General features: G+C 40.6%; 3 protein-coding genes across 6 annotated transcripts; 1 reads left to right on the plus strand and 2 right to left on the minus strand.

The window, feature by feature from the left end:
• Positions 1–208: 208 nt before the first annotated feature.
• Positions 209–6,267, minus strand: LOC135350435 (long-chain-fatty-acid--CoA ligase ACSBG2-like). Its single transcript, XM_064549215.1, has 15 exons — positions 6,106–6,267; positions 5,343–6,052; positions 4,421–4,509; positions 4,223–4,343; positions 4,074–4,154; positions 3,920–4,021; positions 3,776–3,823; positions 3,493–3,722; positions 2,202–2,324; positions 1,385–1,679; positions 1,184–1,334; positions 990–1,129; positions 724–915; positions 564–618; positions 209–452 (listed from the first exon to the last, which is right to left on the minus strand). Exons 1-15 carry the CDS (start codon positions 6,143–6,145, stop codon positions 379–381), a joined length of 2,451 nt encoding a protein of 816 aa, XP_064405285.1. The 5' UTR covers positions 6,146–6,267; the 3' UTR covers positions 209–378.
• A 353-nt stretch (positions 6,268–6,620) lies between these two features.
• On the plus strand, positions 6,621–16,413 carry LOC135350436 (long-chain-fatty-acid--CoA ligase ACSBG2-like). 2 transcript variants are annotated; one of them, XM_064549218.1, is made up of 16 exons: positions 6,621–6,898; positions 10,454–10,794; positions 12,850–12,938; positions 12,991–13,111; positions 13,174–13,254; positions 13,323–13,424; positions 13,473–13,520; positions 13,629–13,730; positions 13,788–13,856; positions 13,935–14,116; positions 14,176–14,345; positions 14,395–14,528; positions 14,580–14,730; positions 14,786–14,925; positions 15,090–15,336; positions 16,221–16,413. In XM_064549218.1, exons 1-16 carry the CDS (start codon positions 6,865–6,867, stop codon positions 16,301–16,303), a joined length of 2,094 nt encoding a protein of 697 aa, XP_064405288.1. In that variant the 5' UTR covers positions 6,621–6,864; the 3' UTR covers positions 16,304–16,413. The 2 variants fall into 2 exon arrangements, with proteins under 2 accessions (XP_064405288.1, XP_064405286.1); XM_064549216.1 differs by lacking the exon at positions 6,621–6,898 and adding an exon at positions 6,948–8,733.
• A 414-nt stretch (positions 16,414–16,827) lies between these two features.
• Positions 16,828–19,844, minus strand: LOC135350440 (nocturnin-like). 3 transcript variants are annotated; one of them, XM_064549223.1, is made up of 3 exons: positions 19,445–19,844; positions 19,180–19,309; positions 16,828–17,812 (listed from the first exon to the last, which is right to left on the minus strand). In XM_064549223.1, exons 2-3 carry the CDS (start codon positions 19,190–19,192, stop codon positions 16,977–16,979), a joined length of 849 nt encoding a protein of 282 aa, XP_064405293.1. In that variant the 5' UTR covers positions 19,193–19,309; positions 19,445–19,844; the 3' UTR covers positions 16,828–16,976. The 3 variants fall into 3 exon arrangements, with proteins under 3 accessions (XP_064405293.1, XP_064405292.1, XP_064405291.1); XM_064549222.1 differs by lacking the exon at positions 19,445–19,844 and adding an exon at positions 19,372–19,419; XM_064549221.1 differs by lacking the exon at positions 19,445–19,844 and having other exon boundaries at positions 19,180–19,428.
• Between the last annotated feature and the right edge of the window lie 1,386 nt (positions 19,845–21,230).

Below are 21,230 nucleotides of genomic sequence, written 5' to 3' on the forward strand. Positions count from 1 at the left end.
ATGACTTGTGGAGCTATAATTATTAAAAACAGGACAATCACAATAATTATAATTTTGACCCACAGCTGGCTACATGTACGTACCTAGCATCAATCCCAGGCCGAGTTTTCGCTATAAAAGCGAAATCTTGGCCTGGGACCGAGGCTAGTACGTACTTTATATATAGTGAACACGTCATAAAAAATTATGCATGCCCAATGCACAATAATAATTATTTAATACTTCTTATCCGAACTTCGTAGAATACAAGACAATATACAATTATTATACACTTCTACCTTAATTTTGTCTACAGTCTCTGCATGCTATAATTATATAGACATAATTACTCAACATTAATTTTACTGTTTAACAGGCTGTGCTGGGTGGTGTCTCTTTCTATTCATACATAAGGTCAATCTGCTCAACATATTTCTTGGTAACCACATGTCTCTTGAGCTTCAGAGTGGGGCCTGTGTGTGTGTGGGTCAGTGATTTGCATGAATGGTGGTGGCCGAAATACAAAATATTAATTCACTAAATTTACTGGTACAAAAAGTGTTGTTTGCGTATGAAGACCTCACCAAGTTCTCCGCCAGGAATAGAAAAGTCACGATCAAGCAGAGTGAACTTTTGAACCTGCAGGAAGATCTTGATCAAAAATGTTTCACTTGTACTCGACAACCAAATCAGATTGGCTTAAAATTAATTACTGCAACAATTAGTCACACTGTTAAGTTTAACCTTCTGGGCATTGGAGACAGCTTTCTCATTGGCCTTGGTCAGAGCTTGCTGTATGGCTGCAAACACAACTTCATCCTTCTGTTCAATCACCTCTGAAACTTTGGTGCACTTTGACCCCAATCCAGATATTATCTTAATGGCACTGACATCTAGATCGTCTGTAGGCTCCCCACTGTCAGGATCCATCACACACTGAGAGGGACTACTTTGAGAACACCACACACACACACACACACACTAATGCACTTAACAGAGCGGTATTGTACCTTGAGAGTGGCAAGACAGGAGACAAATTTCCTCTTGTCTCCAATCATAACGACATTGCTAAGGAATGGAGCTGCCTGCTTAATACGATCTTCCACTGGAACTGGGGCCATGTTCTCTCCACCAGATGTGATGATCAGCTCTGAAATGATGGTTCCAAGCATAAATAAAAGAATTTTACTGATTGTGTTTTTACCTTTGATTCTCCCTGTAATAGAGAGGAAACCTTCCTCGTCAACCTTGCCAATGTCCCCAGTGTGCAGCCATCCCTCATCATCGATGGTGCTCTTGGTCTTCTCCTCATTGTTGAGGTAACCCATGAACACATGCCGACCAGACATGCAAATCTAACATAGTAGAGCATTGTAACAGCTGATGATTGACATTCATAACCCACTTCTCCCTCTCCATCTGCATCTGGGTTGTCAATCTTCGTTTTGCAGCCAGGACATGTCACTCCAACACTGCCAGGCTTCCACTTTCCAATTATATTACAAGTGTGTGGCCCAGAATTCTCACTCATTCCATAAACCTCCAGAATAGGCAGGCCAACAGACATAAAAAACTCCAACACGTCTATGTGAATTGGAGCTGCTCCAGTGAGCATCACCTGGCAATGCTGGAGACCCAGGACCTCTCTAACCCGCTTCAGTAGCTTCGAGGCAATTGTCCAGCCCCATGGAACTGACTCACTAAAAAAATAACCACCACTTGAATTAACAATCATAATTATATTAAGCACTGAGGGCTATATATTATAGCATGCCACACAATTAGAGAAGTGTCGTACAAATGTGAAAAGCAGTAGAATTAAAGTTCCTGTCACATTTTTAAAAATGGCTGTTGAAACGCTGGTAATTGCAACGCAAGGCAGGTACATGTATGTGAAACTCATTATAACTGCGGGTTAAGTAGGTTATGATGCCGTGCCTTCGTGCAGTAAGTAATAGATATAGCATGAGACGGGTAATAATTATACAGGCACCAGCACGAGGGCGAGTTCCCTGTATAATTATTGCATAAAACACAAGGATTCTCAGAATAATTATGTGTTGTATAACACGACGACCCCTACTGTGTAATAAAACAAGGAAGGGACTGTATGACTTTTAGTACATGTTTATAACCTTGACAACGTGATACAAAGCTATACAGTTTTGAGCTGTATTAGCGGTACAGCCCTCTCACATGTAATGGCTGCCTACACGACTTACTTCTTTTGAATGTTCTTAAAGCCACGCAAACTTTTCCCTCTTGCCCATGAGCCAAGTGCCTTCTTGATTCCAGTAGTCTGAGCGCCTGCATTCTGAATAGCAGCTGCAAATTTCTCCCATACACTGTAAAAACAAAATGAAACTCACAATCTGCTTTGTAATTGATAACTCAAAAATGATTTTTGGTGATCCCTTTGCTTGTAGTATTCTGTCGCATAAAAAAACTACGAATAAGCTAACTAGTCACGCTAAATCGATCCAGATACAAATGTATGTGAAATTATTGTTCCTAAAGGCCTTTCTCATTGATTTTAGTTACGCACAATTAACTTACATTTATTATAATTAATGTCACGCTTCAGCAAAAGTGAGCACACAAATAAACAAAACTTCTCTAGTGGCTTTAAGAGCAGACTATCCTAATCCAGTGGCACATGAGATGAAATGTCCAAGGAGTCTTGTACATACAAAATGTGGTAGGTTTGAATGGTGCTACTAATGTAATAGCTACTAACATTTAATGCAACTTAGTTTTGACTATTTAGAGTTGTGCAGAATTTGGTAATGGAGTGGGAAATGATCGATCGCGATTGTTGCTAAAAAGTATGCTAAGTAATTAATCCCCCCAATACATGTAGGTCCGTGTCATAATACAGTAGAACCTCGATTATCCGGCCCTCCATTATCCGGAACCTCGATTATCCGGCTTGGCAGTTTTCTTGTTATCAGATCAGAAAATGGGCGTTTCCCTAAAACGCGCATGCGCGTTGCAGCTGTTTACCATGGAGACATGCCTGCTTATCTTCTGCGCATGCGCAGACAACCATGTGGCACTGCTGTTTATCAATAAAGTGGGTGGATCAAGGCGTGGTTTATCTATTTGATTATCCGGCATATTCACTTATCCAGCCTGCTTCTGGAACCAAGGTGTCCGGATAATCGAGGTTCTACTGTAATATCCTTCGCTGTCAAGTTCAATCAATTTAATAAAGCACTAAACTACCTCACATGCATGCACTGTGTTTGTATGGAACAAGAAGGTACACGTCACACTATCAATGAGCATTAGGTCCAGGCAGTCAAACTCCTTTGTGACGTTTTGTGCGGTACGTTTCCTACAGGGTTTGGCAGCCTGAATTTGATGTTCATTGAGAATAGTGCCTTTTTGTTTCATACAACGCAGTTGATTATTAGTGAGTAGTTCATTGAACTGACACTAAACAGTATAGGAACTAGAGATAAATTACGACAGAGCTGTTTTCTAGACTGCTCTCTTATCAGCAATACGTACCGGGGCACCCCAAAGAAGAGGGTGGGCTGGGCCTCACGGAGAGTGACCACAAGTGAGCCCTTCAGTGCATCGGGCTGAGCAAAGCACACTTTGCCTCCAAAGTAAACAGCCAAATAGATGTCCGAAACCTGAGCAGCAATGTGGCTCAGAGGTAGGTAGCTGACCACGACATGTTGCTCATCCGAATTCGGAAGAGTGTGTATCTTGAGTGATTTGGCTGCCCACAAAACCTGCAAACAAAAACAATCATTACCATGTGCACTCACTTCTGTGCGAGGCTCACATTGTCATGACTTAGCATAACTCCCTTCGGATTGCCAGTTGTGCCGGACTGTGGGCATGAGAAACCATATTAATTTTAGTGAATGGACAAGACAAGGCAATATCTTCACACACATAAAGATGAATGCATTAATAAATTCCTTACAGTGTAGACAAGAGTAGCACACTGATTGGGCTTCATGGCAGCGATTTTGTCCTCAATGACACTATTCTCAATGTCCTTCCCCAGCTCCATGAATTGCTCCCACTGAAAAAGATACACAGGTGTTGAGTTTTAATTTTTGTGTGGGCATACTCACATCATAGGTGTTCTCGTACTCCTGACTCAATTTCCCAGTGTATTGGACAATTGCCTTCAAATTCGGCAGCTGATCTCGAAACTGAGCACACACACCAGCCCAATGGTAAACTAGTTACTGTATTGTTTGTGTAACAATGACTATCTTACCTGAAGTATTTTGTCTAACTGTTTCTGGTTCTCCACAACAAGGATATTGGCTTGACAATTCTGAGCAATATATTGACAGGCATCAGCATTGCTGGTGGCATAGATTCCAAACGCAAGCCCACTGAAAAGTGCACAAAGGATGACAACTACACTTACATGCATTACACACAGGTGAAAACACCTAAAATAAGCACTCACCCAGCAAAGATGGCACCCAAGTTGGCTATGACATACTCCTTTGAGTTGAACCCAAGTATACCCACTCCACGGAAATCTTCAAGGCCAAGCTGAGAAAGTACATACAAAAATCATTCAAGCACCTGCGGAGCAAAATAACTCAATGCATGTTTCTTGCGCTCAAACAGTATTCAAAGTGTATGGGAGGAGACAGTGATTTTGCAGAGTGGAAAGGTCATCTTGATGGATAAAGTGTAGTAGCTAGCACGTATGACATCATATTATGTCATTGCATTTCCTGTCAATGAGCTAGCACTACTCTAGTGAAATGCCAATAGTTCTATATTACTGCGCATGATTCTCAAGAGACTGCACAGTCTTCAATAATTAGCCAGAACTCGAGAAAGCAGCTTTATTTGGCACATCCAAGATTCAAAACCAAGAAAACATGGCTAGAAGCCTATAGAAGCTTAGTCGTACTCGCATTGAAACCATTGAGAAGTTACAGCTGGAATAGCCAGACACACACACTGGCAGCTTTATCGTATACCTCCTGCGGCCACATGTACGTCCCAAGGCATAATTATAGTAGTGGTAACTGAGATGTGCATTAACTTTAGGCTCAAAGTATATTCAAACATTCCATTCTAATGTGGCACAAAATTTAATGATTAATTAATGCTAACACCAGCGTATTAGTACCTATAGGAATAACAAACGAGTGAGTCATCCCTTGTTAAATTATTTTACCAGGCATTACTCCACTTTGCATAGTTTTCATCTTTATACTTACTGAGTCTAAATTTGATATTGAATCCTAAACTCATGCAGAACCAATATATCTGAGGCTCTCTACATTAATTTTGCTAGCAGTAGGCAAAAATAGCCACGCAAGAAGACAACACATAGAGAAAAGCCAGACATATTCCTTCTTTATACTCACCTTGATGAATGACTTGGCAGCCGAGACAACCAACTGGTAGTACTCTTTGTAATTGATGAACTTCCACTCATCTCCCTCTTTGTATCCTAGGGCATTTCTTTCCCCGTACCTTTCAACAGAAATTTTGAAGACCTCAGGAATGGTGAGAGGATCGTCGCTTGCAATTCCCTCTTCACCCATAGCAATATCCACACCATCAGCAGGGTTGGTGGTGCGTATCTTTGTTCGAATAGTCACTGATGGCTTGGGCTTCTCCTTTACCTCTTCTTCACCAACTGTAACCTCGATAGTTGCCAAAGTGACCTCGGCTGCTGGGGGTTGAATCACTTCTTCTGTCTCTATAGCTGGATTCTTCGGCGGTTGAGGTTCAAGAGTAGGTTCTTTAGCGGGTTCTGGTTCAGGAGTGGGGTCTTTGGCTGCTTCTGGTTCAGGGGTGGGATCATTTGCTGCTTCTGGCTCAGGGGGGGTGGGATCTTTGGTTACTTCTGGCTCAGGGGGGGTGGGATCTTTGGTTATTTCTGGCTCAGGGGTGGGATCTTTGGCTGCTTCTGGCTCAGGGGGGGTGGGATCTTTGGTTACTTCTGGCTCAGGGGTGGGATCTTTGGCTGCTTCTGGCTCAGGAGTTGGGTCCTTCGTTGGTTCTGCTTCTGGACTGGGCTCCTCGAGTGGTTCTGTAGAAGCAGGTACTTCATCAACAGTTGGTTCAGCAGCTGGAGAGCATAAACACAATAAAGACACACTCTTTTGGCTTTGCAAAACTTACTTGATTCTGGAAAAACATTATTTTCTTGTTGATCAGCCATGATATAGATTCTCTCGCGTAGGTTCCTAGACAATCAACAGCTAGCTAGCTACCGTACTCGAGCAAACAATGGACAGTAGTAAATGTACTACTAAACCACAGCACGTGATCAGAATGTGTCATCACAAGGGGTGGGATAGAGTACCGTATATCTTCTAATTTATCGGACACCTCTAATTACAATTTTTGTTGTTCTAATACAACGGACACTCCAGTGCTTTAATATTACATTTGTTCTAAATATCCGGACAATACTTTGAAAAGTTGAGTTACATTCACCATTCACAGACGGTAAGTAAGACAAGACTTAGAGTGCTGCAGTTAGATAGCTTTGAGTAGCTAGTTTTAGATAGCTAGTGCAACTATTCAGTCGCACACTGGTCTATTAGCTCGCACGCAGCTGCTTGCTTGGACACTTCGCATGCTGTATAAATATCTGTACCCGGACAATTTCCAAAATAATAATTTTTTGCTGTCCGATAAGTCGATGACGTAGCGCATCACAGAGTCACATTTTTTCGACTGTTACCAATCCCTTTCCTTACTCAGAGATAGAGTAATAGATAATAGTAATTTCCTTACTTTATCTCTGATCTGCATAACCTCTATATTAAGTGGTCCTTCGGTACGGTCAGGTCTCCAGTCTGTAGGTACGTACGCCTTTGTAGACCTCAGAGCCACCGTGTACCTCTCTTGTTGTTTCTTCTGGACTAACTGAAAATGGCTGAAAATGTCAGCTCTGAAGCTGTTGAAGGTGGGTACCGGTACGGGTGGGTATGTACATGTATATCTAAATTGTAGGGATTCTGGTCCTGGAATTTACCCTGATATACTAGGACTAGGGTGCAACCTTGCTACGCATATTCATCACTCTGATCAGATAAAAATACACTAGGGGTGCAGCCTCGCTACGCATGTTCATCATTGCACTCTGATCAATAATCTGATCAATAATGCTGGGCGGAGCTATAACGATTGTAGGTATGATCGAAATGTCACTGTAAGAACCATTGTCTAGCTTAAGAACAGAACGCTTGAAAAAGGGCCTTCTGAGCTGTAGAATGGAGCTCAAGTGTCCTCCGTATAATCACCAACACGTCCTCCAACTTTGAAGTCAAACCGTTACAGTCTGCTGCAGCCAGAGCCACTAGTTCCTAGTTCGATTGTGTCCAACGTTGTTGTCGTTGTCTTTTTTCCTCCAAAATCTCAATGTGACACGATTAGAGCCTCGCTTCGCTTGAAATAATTATAATTATAATAAGAGTCCATAATAAAAAGAGAGAGAGAGCGAAACATCTTTGAATTAAGTAATGTGACTCTTCCTGCTTGGTATTACTGACCAATCCAAGCACCTGGAGCCGCCACTTACCTCGAGGCAGCAATAATGTTTCTGCCCAAATTGTCATTATTGAGCACGCGTTTCAGACAGGAAGTCACGCTACTTTCCAAAGCACAGTATTTATGCATTCAATAGTTTCTCTGTTTCATTACAGACTCTAGATAATGATTGCCTAATGTACTTTCAGTAGTGGAATGAAGCGGGTAGTGGGATGAAGCAGCTAGAATTGTTGGTAAATCTATAGAGTAAACCACTGGTCATCGAACAAATGCTATTTTCAAACGCTTGTTCTCGAGGACAAGCGGCTCAGACTCAGAGCACTAAGCTGATAGTACCTAGGTATAGACTAGGTAAGGCTCTATTCAAGTCTGAACTCACGGCCAACAAAAAGCTTCCTCAACTTTTGGAACAGATTTAGTTTGAACATCGCGACGATTCTTCGAACTCTCTCTCTCTCGTATCAACAGAAGGCTCTAAACTGCTAGCTACATGTACAATGCATGACCGTAATCTACAACTAGTAAACTATGTACAGCTCTGGTTTAAGGTCTGACTGCAAACCGTTAGACAATGGTGGCCTCTTGAAAAAGTGCAGTATTGCCATCAAAATCCGAACGATTACTTTCAGAATTAAAATATGACTAGAGAAGCCTATAGAAACTCTTACTGGCACTTCATTGATCCTAGAGCAGCTGTAGCAGTCTACACAGACAAACACGCACACAAAACACACTATCGTATACCTAGCTTACGCATGCGCACGAGGGTTAACTACTAAGTGGAGTAGCAACACTCCATGGACAAGTTTTGCTACGCACGCTTCTTAAAAGGCTTCAATGACATTCCAAATATAACTAAGCAAAACTACAAGAACAAAGCATTAAAAAAACGTTACTAGAATGCCTATGGAAACTCTTACTTGCAATTCATTAATCCTTGAGCAGCTGTAGCAATCCACACACAGACACACCGTATTCCTCGTCTGCGCATGCGCACCGAGGCATAATAACATACAGCCCCAGGCAGGCATGCACAGTTTTCAAGGTGTTTTTCAAGTTAAGCAAACAGAAAGGAACCATGTTTGACGATACTAAGACTCTGAAGTGACGGCAGAAACACGGAAGCTGCTCTCCAACAAGATGTCCATGGGCGTGGTTTAGATATATTTTATCCAAGAAGAGCTTGCAACTGCAGCAAGGGACGTCAAATGCACAACACTTGGACCAAGAAAGCTCCTGAGCAAACTATTGGTGGGTGTGCTTTCCTGGCATTGAAACACGAATATTATAGAACCCACAAACATTTCTGCTGAGGAGCCAAATAGCGAAAATTTCCCGCTATAAAATTATGGTATAAAGAACATGTCTAAAAATTATTTGTGCGTGAGCAGTAAAGGGTCTTTTAGAAACAGTTTTCTTGTAGTCAACAGTGAGTGAAGCTACAGAAATTTTGCATATTATCATGGACTAAATCTTTATGCGGATTTTCTTGTTACACTACTAAGTGTCAAGTGTAAATGGCTCCTTCCATACTAGTTATTGTGTCTGGAATCTCCCCACCCTGCTTTAGAGACATATCTTCACTTTGAATTTTGCAACTGTAGCGTCTCCTAATGAGTTTTTTGGTTGTTAGCAAAGGTGCTGTTCAAATTCGCTGCTGCTTATCCTGGAGCCTATCTGGAACATGTCCTATATAATTATTATTCCTAAAAATTCCACCCAATGTTCATGACATTTGCCCATTATTAAAAATTTAACCCAGTGAAATATAGTCACTTCAACACTTAAAGTTAACACACAAAACACAGCATCGACCAAATTTAGGTTGCTAGGCAACCAAAACACATTCAATATAAAACCTTACCAATAATAATTCTGGTTTAATTTTTACCACTCTCAAAAAATGTATGTGCGCTTCTTTTTGCCATCGGATTAATTTTACTGCACGGCACGCCTCATGTGCTAAGAAATCCACTAGACAGTGTGCTAAAAATTAAATTATTGTTGATAAGGTTCATATTGAATGTGTTTTGGTTGCCTAGCAACCTAAATTTAGTCGATGCTCTGTTTTGTGTGTTAACTTTAAGTGTTGAAGTGACTAAATTTCACTTGGTTAAATTTTTAATAATGGGCAAATTTCATGAACATTTGGGAATGGAATTTTTTAACTCCTTAATAATACAGTGCTGATAATAAACTAGAAACGTATCGTAAAAAGTCTTTAAAAGCACCAAATTTGTTTACCCAAATTTAGAACGGAGAATATTTTGTGAGCTTCAGATACCGCTTCATTTAGAGTGGTGACTGCATTTCATTAGGTGCACAATTGGAGAATTAGGCTGTTCAATCCGGCGCTAAGATTAGAGTAGACCTTCTTAAGTTATTAACATACCTAGATAGGTTATTGAATATAAATAATTATTTTGATTTAGTTTGCTTGCTACATTCCTGTATAAGCCTCACCCTGTGTAACCTAACTTTGCCTGTGCTGAAAAAACAAAAATGGCAGGTAGATCTACATGTACATGTCAAGTGTTGGTCTGTCTGTGTTCTGAGTCTGGCTGCTAAATTAATACCATTACTAGTAATAGCTGTGAGCCAAATTATGCTAGAAAGTTGAAGCTTGCACGTTTGTTATAGAACGTTCAACGCTCAGCAATTGTCAATGGACACTAAAAACTAAACTGTACAAGTTATTTCTTTGCTAGGTTTGCTGATCGACACTATAGTCGTGTGCATGACATAAAATTGGAGCGATACCGTTATTTATCCGGAAACTGAATATTTTTTAATTGTTGGCAACTTGCCGCATTTCTTTATTCTTTATTACTACATTTCTACAGCTCTCCTTTAGTTATAACGTATGCTATGTAACCACACCTTGCTGAAGTGCTCTAGTTGTTGTATAATTGCATCCCAAGGCTTCTGTTCACCATTTACCCAACTCATTATGAACACTCTTTTTAAACAGAAGCAGTGATCACCTCTGATTGTGCACACCTACCAGACAATGTACCATCAGCTCAACAGGGGCTCACCATGGGCACTGAACGACTTGCAGTCCCCAAAGAAGAAATTCCAACACGCACGTGTTTCCGAACAACTGATCCATCTGAGAGAATTGATATTGTTTTGGAATCAGAAGGACTTACGGGAGTTGAACCGACCACTTTTGGTCAAATATTCAAAAATACTGTTGCCAAGATTCCTGACCATGCTGCACTCAGGTACAAAGATAGTCAAGAATGGAAGGTTATCACGTACTCAGAGTACTATGGTATGGTCATTAAGGCAGCCAAGTCTTTTCTGAAGGTTAGTTTTCCTAACATGTAGTAAATTATTATGAAGGTCCTGAGTTTACAGAAATTCATAACTTAAAACTAGTCCTGGCAAAAGCGTTGGCATGCAAAAAAGTTGCACCAAATACCGCTGACTCACCAAGTGGGTTGGTGGATGGACTGGGTATATCTGTTTTTGTACAAGGATATTCAGAATATTTTGCACCAGTTTCCAAACAAAACAGCAGATTTGTTTCACTTTCACAAAGCACACTAATTACTTGCTATCTCCTTCTTAGGTGGGCCTGGCCTGGCTGTCATACGACATCTACATGTAGCTACTTCTTTTCAAACTTGTGATAAATATTTTATTATACCGTACTCTACCGAGATTACGCCCACGTCCGAAAATACGCCCACCCCCACTTTTGAGTGAAAGTTCCGGGCCTGCACAGGCTATTTTGCCTCGAGAATACGCCCACTAGAAAGTGATGCATTTGTCAGTGAGCAAGTTTGCAAGAAAAGGTTTAGCAGTTTATTGTGCATGTAGTACGCTGGTATACACATGTGACTTAAGATTAACTTTTGTCCATTATACATAATAAATTATTGTACAGAAACTAGTTCTAGTGTGCACATGTAGACATGTAATAGACCACTAATGTTATTTATACAAATTAATGTAAACAGTATTGTAGCTCTGAATATAGCTTAGCCTCGGTCCCAGGCTGATTTTTTTTTAATAGAACAAAGTTGAAAAATACGGCCTGGTATTGATTGTATCTGGGCGTGGCAGGAACCGGAAACCAAAGCAGAGATTCTTCACACTTCATTTCCTGTCATATTTCCCCGTATAAGTTTAATACCGTAATTTAGCTCCGTGTGTGCTCTTAAGTAACTGAAATCTAGCCATAGATTATCTAGCTAGCTAGCTACTGCAAGTTTAAGTTGTTCCGATTAACGTATACATCGTCTGCTTCACAATAAGGCCCCACTCTCCTTGCAGAACAGGCCCAGCTCTTGTCAAAAGGAAAAATGTCTTTGCCATGGTTTTCAACATAGTATGGCAAGTCTCTTGCTTTCACTCACTGCCCTTTGTGATGGACTACAAACTAGTAGGTAGGACCAATACTGCCGGCCCTTGTTGACAAGTTACAAGGTTAAGTTAATAATGCCCACCTCGCTTACCGGTTTACTAGAATATTTTGCTGGTGAAAAACCTTTGCAAATGAGCCAAATCAGCAGAAAGTTTACCCTTTGCGGTCTAACTATTGTGTTCTGGCAAAGATCGTGTGTATTTACTAGTAACAAAATAGAATTTTATTGTTGCGAATTACTAGTAACAAAATAGAATTTTATTGTTACGAACTGATCAACCATCGCTAGGTTCGCATATGTTTGATGCTCGCAAAACATTCTAGTAATACGGTCTTCTTTTAACGACCAGCGTTCTGCTCCCGGATCAGCTTTAATAACCCCCCTCAAAACTTGCCACATGCTGGATTAGCATAACTTTTTTTGTTTTTTTGCTGAGATTGTAATTTGTTCTTTATCCACATTTTGTATTACAATCAAATTGGTGGGCTATTTCTGTGATATACAAATTTGGATTGAAATAGCTATAAGGGTTTTGGGGTTTTGTTCACTTTTCAAACTCAGCATTCAAGTGTTGAAGGCGTGGCTCATCAATGAATATAGGTTAATTAGTGACTAGTAAGCCAAATAGTCAAGCCCGCATTAGCCAGGAACACACCAAAAATCAAGTTACTATAACTAAGCCTTGCAGTTTTCCGCCCACTTACGATTAATTTTATTCATAGCTACGCCCTAAGTACCAATAAAAGGACTGCGTGATCTTAGTTAATTAATTATTAAGGTCAGTTTTTACGAGTCACTCAAATTTTTTGCCCTCAAAATATCAGTAGAGATAATAGCTGGCCTGGTCCAAGATTAGTATTTTAAATTCCATGCGAAATACTCACGTGATTAGTGGAATTCCAATCATGGCCAGATTAATGTATTCATGATTAATTTTAGTGCAGTACATAGCATACTCTACCTGCTATAAAAAAATTAATGTTGCTTGTAGCTTGGGCTGGAACCATTTCATGGAGTCTCAATCATCGGCTACAACAGTCCGAAATGGCTTATTGCCGATTTAGGATCGATGTTGGCAGGGTGAGCACCCACATTACTAATCATTCATGTAAAATTATCGTGTCGATTACAGGGGATTACCAACTGGAATCTACACCACAAACAACCCTGAGGCCTGTCAATATGTTGCTCACAATTGCAAAGCCAATATCATAGTGGTTGAGAACCAGAAGCAGTTGGACAAGATACTGCAGGTAAGTTAACGTATACAAGCGATTTTGACTATAGTTAACCACGAGGCTGTATGTGTGCACAGGTTCGAGATCAGCTGCCGCATTTGAAGGCAATTGTCCAATACACTGGGAAACTGAGCCAGGAATATGAGAACACGTATGATGTGAGTATATGCCCACAATAATTATAACTCAACAGCTAATGTGTGTCCTTTAATTTTTTGTTTGTCAGTGGGAGCAGTTCATGGAGCTGGGGAAAGACATTGAGAATAGTGTCATCAACGACAAGATGGCTGCAATGAAGCCTAATCAGTGTGCCCTGCTCATCTACACAGTACGATAATAATAATTAACACACTATCCCCTGACTAATTTTCTGCAGTCTGGTACCACAGGAAAGCCTAAGGGGGTGATGCTTAGCCATGACAATGTAAGCACTACTAATTTATCTTTATGATTAATTACCACTACTTTTATAGTCAGCATGCTCGTTTAATTACCACTACATCATAACGTCATGCATTTACTTCATGCGTAGATAACCTGGACCAGTCAGTGCCTGGTCAATACCTACTCAACCACTGTTTTTGGAGAGGAGCACTTGCTTAGTTACTTGCCATTAAGTCATGCAGCTGCACAGGTATACAATTACACAAACCTTGAAACCTGTGAATGCATAAAAAAAATGTAAACACAGATGTCTGACATTTACATGGCTATCACGATTGGGGCTACAGTCAATTTTGCAAAGCCAGATGCTCTGAAGGTGATATAGCAAATCTCAATCTCTATGTACATTTTGCTCATGTGACTGCTGCGGTGTAATTCATCCTTCTGTTTGTAGGGTGCTTTGGTGACATACCTTCAAGAATCTCAGCCTACAGTTTTTTTTGGAGTCCCACGTGTGTACGAGAAGATCATGGAGAGGATGCAAGAGAGAATGGCTGAGCTCAAGGGAATTAAGAAGCGGATTCGAAAATGGTCTATGAAAAAGGGTCTCAAGGGAAATCTGCGGAGGCAGAACAGGTTAGAATAATTATTAGTGTGCAATTTTAGATTACTCTGCAAATGGCTCATTGCTCTAGTGAGCCACTGCCCAGAGGATGGGGCATTGCAGATAAACTGTTTTTCAAGAAATTAAGGGAAGCGTTGGGATTCCAGAGACTCAAGCTTTTGATAGTTGGATCTGCCCCTCTCCGTCGTGAGGTGCATGAATTCTTCATGTCAGTGGATATGCCTCTTATGGAACTCTATGGTAAGAATACTCAGCCGTGAAATGAACAATGTGATTGTTCTTTGCTCAGGAATGAGTGAGAGCAGTGGTCCTCAAAGCACCAATGTGATGAGTGAGGGCAGATGGAGAGTTGGCAGTGTTGGTGCGGTTATGAAGGACGTTAAGCTTAAGATTGACAAACCTAACCTGACTGGAGATGGCGAGGTATTTCATTTGAATTTAATAATTATAATTTATGACTGTTATGTACTGAAGATTTGCTACTATGGTCGACATGTGTTCATGGGTTACCTAAACAACGAAGAAAAGACCAAGGAGGCCATTGATGATGAGGGCTGGTTACACTCCGGTGACATTGGCAGGATTGATGAGAGTGGCTTCCTCTATATCACTGGGAGAATCAAAGGTATACTGTACATTAAATCTTTCAAACAACTGTTTATTTTGTGTGCTCATCATAGAGTTGCTGATCACATCTGGTGGGGAGAATATCCCTCCGGTCATGATTGAGAGCGCCATTAAATCTGAGTTGCCATTTGTTAACAATGTAATGGTTGTAGGGGACCACAGGAAGTACCTCACTTGCCTCATCACTCTTTTGGTAAGGATTGAATTTTATGCTTGAGGGGTGAGTGCATGCCCTCCTTTAGTCTTCAGTAATGAGTAGCTTGGTAATGGAGCGGGACCGTACGTGCTAGAACTAGAATAGGGTTGGTAGTGTACATGTGCACCAATGTGTTCCTCTTAGCCCTACCTCTCTTGCAGAGCGAGGTTGACATTGACTCTGGAGAGCCTCTGGACACACTGTCATCTGTCTGCATTCAGCACTTAGAAGATTTGGGCTCGAGCTGCACCACAGTGTCTGAAGTGATCACCACAAAGGACAAGATCGTTTTTGATGCTATTAATGAAGGAGTGGAGAAGGCCAATAGACAAGCTACCTCCAATGCCCAAACTGTCAAAAAGTGGCGCCTTTTAGTGCAGGACTTTTCTATACCTGGAGGAGAACTTGGTAAACAGGTTGTTATAAGTGTACATTAGGCCCTGATAAATAATAAATAATAAATTAGGCTCAGATAATAGGTGTCTAAAGGATCCGGAGGGAAAGTGCTCTTGGAATAATTATGTCAATTAGTTAGAGACTTAATTGTGACATTGGAGGTTTAAAGAAGGAGTAGATGTAACAATACTCTGGCTCTATCCAAATTCCACGGAGGCAATACTCGCATTTCAAAATCACATGACATAATTAAAAAATTATATACTGTGCATTTCGCTAGAGCACACGCTAAATGGGCATCAAGTGTCCATTTTTGGTCAATAAGTTTTGCATAACGACGTCTTAACGGGGGGAAAATGGCTGAAGGTGAATATTCTGGATCAATTTATGTCAGCCAGAGGAGGCGCGAAGCACTTACTTAGGTCTCTGATTAGCGTTGTGTTAATTGCATGCCAGTCTTATGAATTAGCTGCCGCTCAAAGACCTAAGTAGCAAAGGTTAAGTGCTTCGCGCCTACTCTGCATGTCAGCAAGATAACACAGTCATGATAATTATGAATTATGCCTTGTGTCAGTTGTGTGCTGTGTTTATATGCTTATGTCCTACAATTTGTTGGGATTTTAAAAGTAGAGTAGTGGGTAAAAAAAGGGTGATTATCAGGGCCTAGAACTGAGTGAATTATTTGTACTTTCATAGTTCGGACATATTTTGACAAGGTCTGTACATGTACACCAATGGTGCCTGTGAACGCATGTATATACCCACTTCTATGTATAATTATATAATTATAATAATGATTACACCAGCAACAATTGCAGTGTGCGTGGGCAGCATGGCTAGTGCAGTATATAATTATTATGTACATTAATGTGCTGAATTACTCGTTTTTTTTGTAGGTCCCACTCTGAAGGTTCGTCGCCAGAAGGTCGTTGAGAAGCATGCTCAGATGATAGAAGATATGTATTCGGAAGAACAGTGAAGACTACATGTATAATGATTTATATCTAATGTGTGTATTTGTGTGTATTTGTGTGATGCATAATTTAGTATGTATATATACAACAGCTTTTATATGTAAAAGAAAAAACATTAAGTGAGGCAAACAAAATTAATGGTTCTGTAGCATAGAAGAGGGTTTTGTGAGACGGAACCAATTATACACAAGAGTCTGAAAAACATAAGTGAGGCAAACAAATGGTTCTGTAGTATAGAATGAGACGGAACCAATTATACAAAACTCTGATATATGAGACTCTGCTATTCTTTTTGCATTATTTAAGCACTGCACTCTAGTATTTTTCCAAAATGTTTGGAGTTGTGTTGACAGATCGAGATAACACAATACTTTGTTTAAGCAATGGTGTCTCATAAAATTATAATACCCAACCACTTTGAACAGTACTAAAAGCAAGGCATTAACTTGCAAACAAAGCACTGTCACCAGAATTGTTTGCTTACAGTAAACAGGCTATTATATACTATAGCTCCCTCAAGATAGGCAAGTGAGACTATAAACATTTCTTCTGTAAAAAATATAAGACGTAACTATAGTGAGACTAAAAATTGCTTCTGTAAAAAATGTAAGACGCTAAATGTGACGGGTTGACGAGAACATAATATAGAACATAAATACCCTGCATGCTACAATAGTGCTAAAATAGTGTTATAGAAGAACAAAGCGCTAAGTGGTCTGAAGGGTAGCTGGGTGAAGGCAGTGCATTTTCACCAATCTCTTCTTTTGTTGGCAATCGCCATATCGAGTCTATTACCATCTTATCTTTTAAAATCCAGATGTAGTCGATTGTGTACTCCGATTCACCATATGCTCTAAACTTCCAAGATGTTAGCGGTGGCTCCTTCTCTCCATTGAACGATGCAGCATAAGCACTGGACAGGTTCAGCAATTGGTGAGTCTTGTTATTGGTGAAGTGTTGGTACACAGGCTCGTCAGGTGTAGCATTGAAGTCCCCACAGATAATTGCATGCTCATCACTGGCAAATGAGGCCATTTCAGAGAGGAGATGTTCACCTTGAGCTGCTCTCAATGCTTGGTAGTCTCTTTTCGCTTTTAAATGAGTGACTCCCACACAAAGTGTATAAAAGGGTGAATCTTTTGCCTTGTTGGCATCTTCGATTTTCAATCGTGCAAGCAAAGCAACTTGATTTGAAATACCTTGAGTTTCATTCTTCAATCTAAATTCTTTTTTTTCAAGAAGTGCAAACATCGAAGAACGAAAGAACAAAGCACAACCATCTGGTCCGTTATTAGGCTGGTATTGAAGACATGGCGAATCATTTTTGGGAACGAACAAACCTTCAAATCCTAGACGGGATAGATGTGGTTCAAAAAAGTCCAAAAAATGATCGACCTCTTCAAGACAGATGATATCTGCTTCAGATCTACATATCTCGTTCAAAATAAGCTGGCTGCGATACGACCACTTCAGTACCTCAGCAGGGCACTTAACAAAATTTCCATGAGCCATTGCTAAAAGGAAAGTAATGATGCAATGATTTTATATGGTGCTAAATTACTGTATAGAGGTTATGCACAGATCGAGTGTGGTTTCAAGCAAGCAACTGTTGCTATCCACCGTCGTGAGTAAACGCGTGGCAAAAGAAATTTTTTTACACAGAACTGATAGTAAAACATGCACAATTGATGACATGTTTATGCAAAACGAAGAGTTGCTGTGCAGTAAGCTGTAGTGCTATATACTAAGAAAGATGCAGGCTACAGACTAGTACTGTTATAGAGACCGATCCCCAAAGAATAAGAGAGGGAATTCAGCAGAATTCACAAGGATTGGGAGCCTACAGTCACTCTTGGATTTGTAGAAATCACTTTGTTGAAAAGTATATAGAACTCTCCAGCAACATAAAATTCTTATGCTCTCCAACAAAGTGATTTTTACAGATCCAAACTACTGTAGGCTCTATTTTACTGCTGAGCCTACTCTTTTCTTCTCTGAGGGTCTTTGGAACAACTTGAAGTCTAGCACAAAAACTTTGAATGTGTGTACGTACGTACATGTACACCTTTTAACAGAGGCTAAGCTTACAGCTTACTATATCCTTGGACCCATGATGCTCACATGAAGTGTTGTATGAACTGCATCAACTCTAGGTTTTTAACTTTTTTTGCACGCATGGAAATATAAATCCGGCTAAACATGCAGGACCTTTCTTAGTATCTGCATTACAGCTTACTGCACAGCAACTCTTTGTTTCGCATTAACACCGTCGATCAATTGTGCTAGTTTTACTATCATTGTGTGTAAAAAAAGTTTTGCTGCCACTCAGCGTGGCTGACAATGATCTACGTGGGTGTTGATCACGCCCCGTGCATAACCCCTCTATATCCCTCTATATTGGGTAATTTTTTGGGGTGAAAATTTTCGTATAAACTATCCTCGTATAAAATTCGTATTTTAAATATTCGTACAGCTCAAGATAGTTACACGTTGAATGATTGCATAGAAGGGCGGGGTCCGTCCTCCTAAGGACTAGTTTCAAACCTATACAGTATCTGGATTTGTACTGAATATTGGCAACACCTCTAACCAGAGAGCTCAACTTGCAGCAATTAAGAATTAAGGGGAGGGGCTGGAGCAATCTGATTGGTGCTGCAAAGCATTAAGTAATGATCAGGTAATCTGATTGGTCCAGGCTCAATCTTGCAGTTGAGTACAAATCCAGATATAGGGTTGACTTCTTTGGGAGGACGGGCCACGCCCATCTACATATTGCGGTAGAATACTTTCGTACGATGATCTACAATACAAAATATAGCCATACGAAAATAAAATTCTATACGGTAAATCTATCAAACGTAAAATATATCTGATCACTCACCATCTGCTAGCATGTTCCACTGAAATACCCTAAAAGTATACGTGGTGTTGCACTTAGCAGGATTTAACTTGTACTCATCACTCTTAGACTTCACCCACTCTCTCCTTAGCAATTCTCCTCCAGCAGAGCTCTGTGGGGACGACATTATTGTTTGTATAAATTGTAGGATCTAGGAATTGGATAGAACTTAACTAAGATCTACTATAGCTGGACAAAAAATTATTGCTAATTATTGCGTATCTATTCTAAAATAATTATCAATGACCTTCTTCTTCTTTTGTCACCTCCGCTTCACGTGACACCATCCGTTGAAGACTTTACACCCCAGAGTCCAGTTCCAACACCAGCATGCACTCTCGATCTCTGCCTGGTACAACACTAGCTGGGCGGAGCCCGGCACCCGTTCCAACGGCTCCTGTCAGGGACGGTCGGGCTCCGCCCAACTAGTACAACACTACGTACGTACCTGTGCCATATCAGATTGCAAACGTGGTGTAAAAAAAAATCGGCCACAGAAAATGGCAACTAGCGTGTTTGGACCTGTCAAACAAAGCAATGACGAATTCTCCCAGCGTGCAAGTGAGGCAGATGAAGCAGGGGAGAAGTTTTCACAGCTTTTTTTTGAAACTATGGACAAAAGAAGACAAGTAAGCAGGTCGATAAGTTCACACAAGTCTGAGCATCTGGATTGTATATGCATCTGCGCTGCATCCCTGTTCTAATCTCGGACATCTCACATGCGCTATTATTATTATGTATAATTAATAGTATGGCTAAGAGTGCAATATGGGATTAATAGCAAGCAATGGCAAGGATACTACGCCAGTGCTATTAACCTTACCATGTATTAGTGCTTGTTATGAATGCTATTAATCCCTTATTGCACGAGTAGCCATACTATTGATTGTTAATCGTTTGTGATGCAGTTTTAAGGACATGTTTAGCTGCAGTTTCCAAGTAAAAATTAGCCGCGGCCGTTATTAACCCGAGGCGCGTGGGCGGCCACGGGTTATAGTAGTCTGTCTGTTTGTTTGTTACCCGAGGCCGTGCCGCGGCCAGCGGGTATAGTAGTCTGTTGGTCTGTTTGTTTGTTTGTTTGTCACAGGTATATCTACTCACCTGGATGCCACAGCGCTGCGTTTACAGCATAGATAACCTTCACACAACAATATCTTGGTTTAAATAGTGGCAGATTTTGATGTTAAAGCTTCATTGTCGAGCAAAAGCTAAGAAGCTTGAACTTGCACATTGGCAGCTAGCTAGCTACACGTGGACTTGATTACGTAGTTGCAGCTGAAGTGATCCTTACCAGATATAATTATAGTAGAACTGCTAAAATTGTGACTGGTTGTTGGCTGACTCTGGATCCTCTACTCCAGCCTGGCAGGAGCCATACCTCTCTAAGTCTAAGACTCCAGGCTTCTTTGCTGTGATCCCTGTCCACAGTGCATGTCTAATGAGTAATGTGACATGTACCACTCAATGTTTCAGCATGCCTCCAGTCTGGTTTAGTTTTATTGCTTTTGAGTTGCTCTTGCTAGTCATACATGCTACATACACTGCATTATCACTCTTCTGGTTTCTTTATTATCATGTCACCAGCCGAGGGTTTGCACTTTAGTGCTCCAGTTACCCGAGGCGCGCGTGGGCGGCCACGGGTATAGTAGTATGTTGGTCTGTTTGTTTGTTTGTTTGTTTGTTTGTTTGTCACAGGTATATCTACTCACCTGGATGCCACATCACTGCGTTTACAGCATGGATAGCCTTCACACAACAATATCTTGATTTAAATAGTGGCAGATTTTGCTGTTAAAGCTTCTTTGTCGAGCAAAAGCTAAGAAGCTTGAATAAGCTTGTGACTAGGTCTGCTTACCTGGATGCTCTAGCACTGCGTTTACAGCATGAGTAGCCTCCACACAACAAGTTAGTACTTTTGATAGTGACAGCTTTCGGTGTTAAAGCTCCTTTGTCTAATAAAAGCGAGCAAAATGTAACTTGAACGGAACTTGCACATGCGTTACTTATAACTGAAGTGATCCTGTACCAAGAAA

This window comes from Halichondria panicea, chromosome 16, assembly GCF_963675165.1.
Source record: "Halichondria panicea chromosome 16, odHalPani1.1, whole genome shotgun sequence".
NCBI lineage: Eukaryota > Metazoa > Porifera > Demospongiae > Suberitida > Halichondriidae > Halichondria > Halichondria panicea.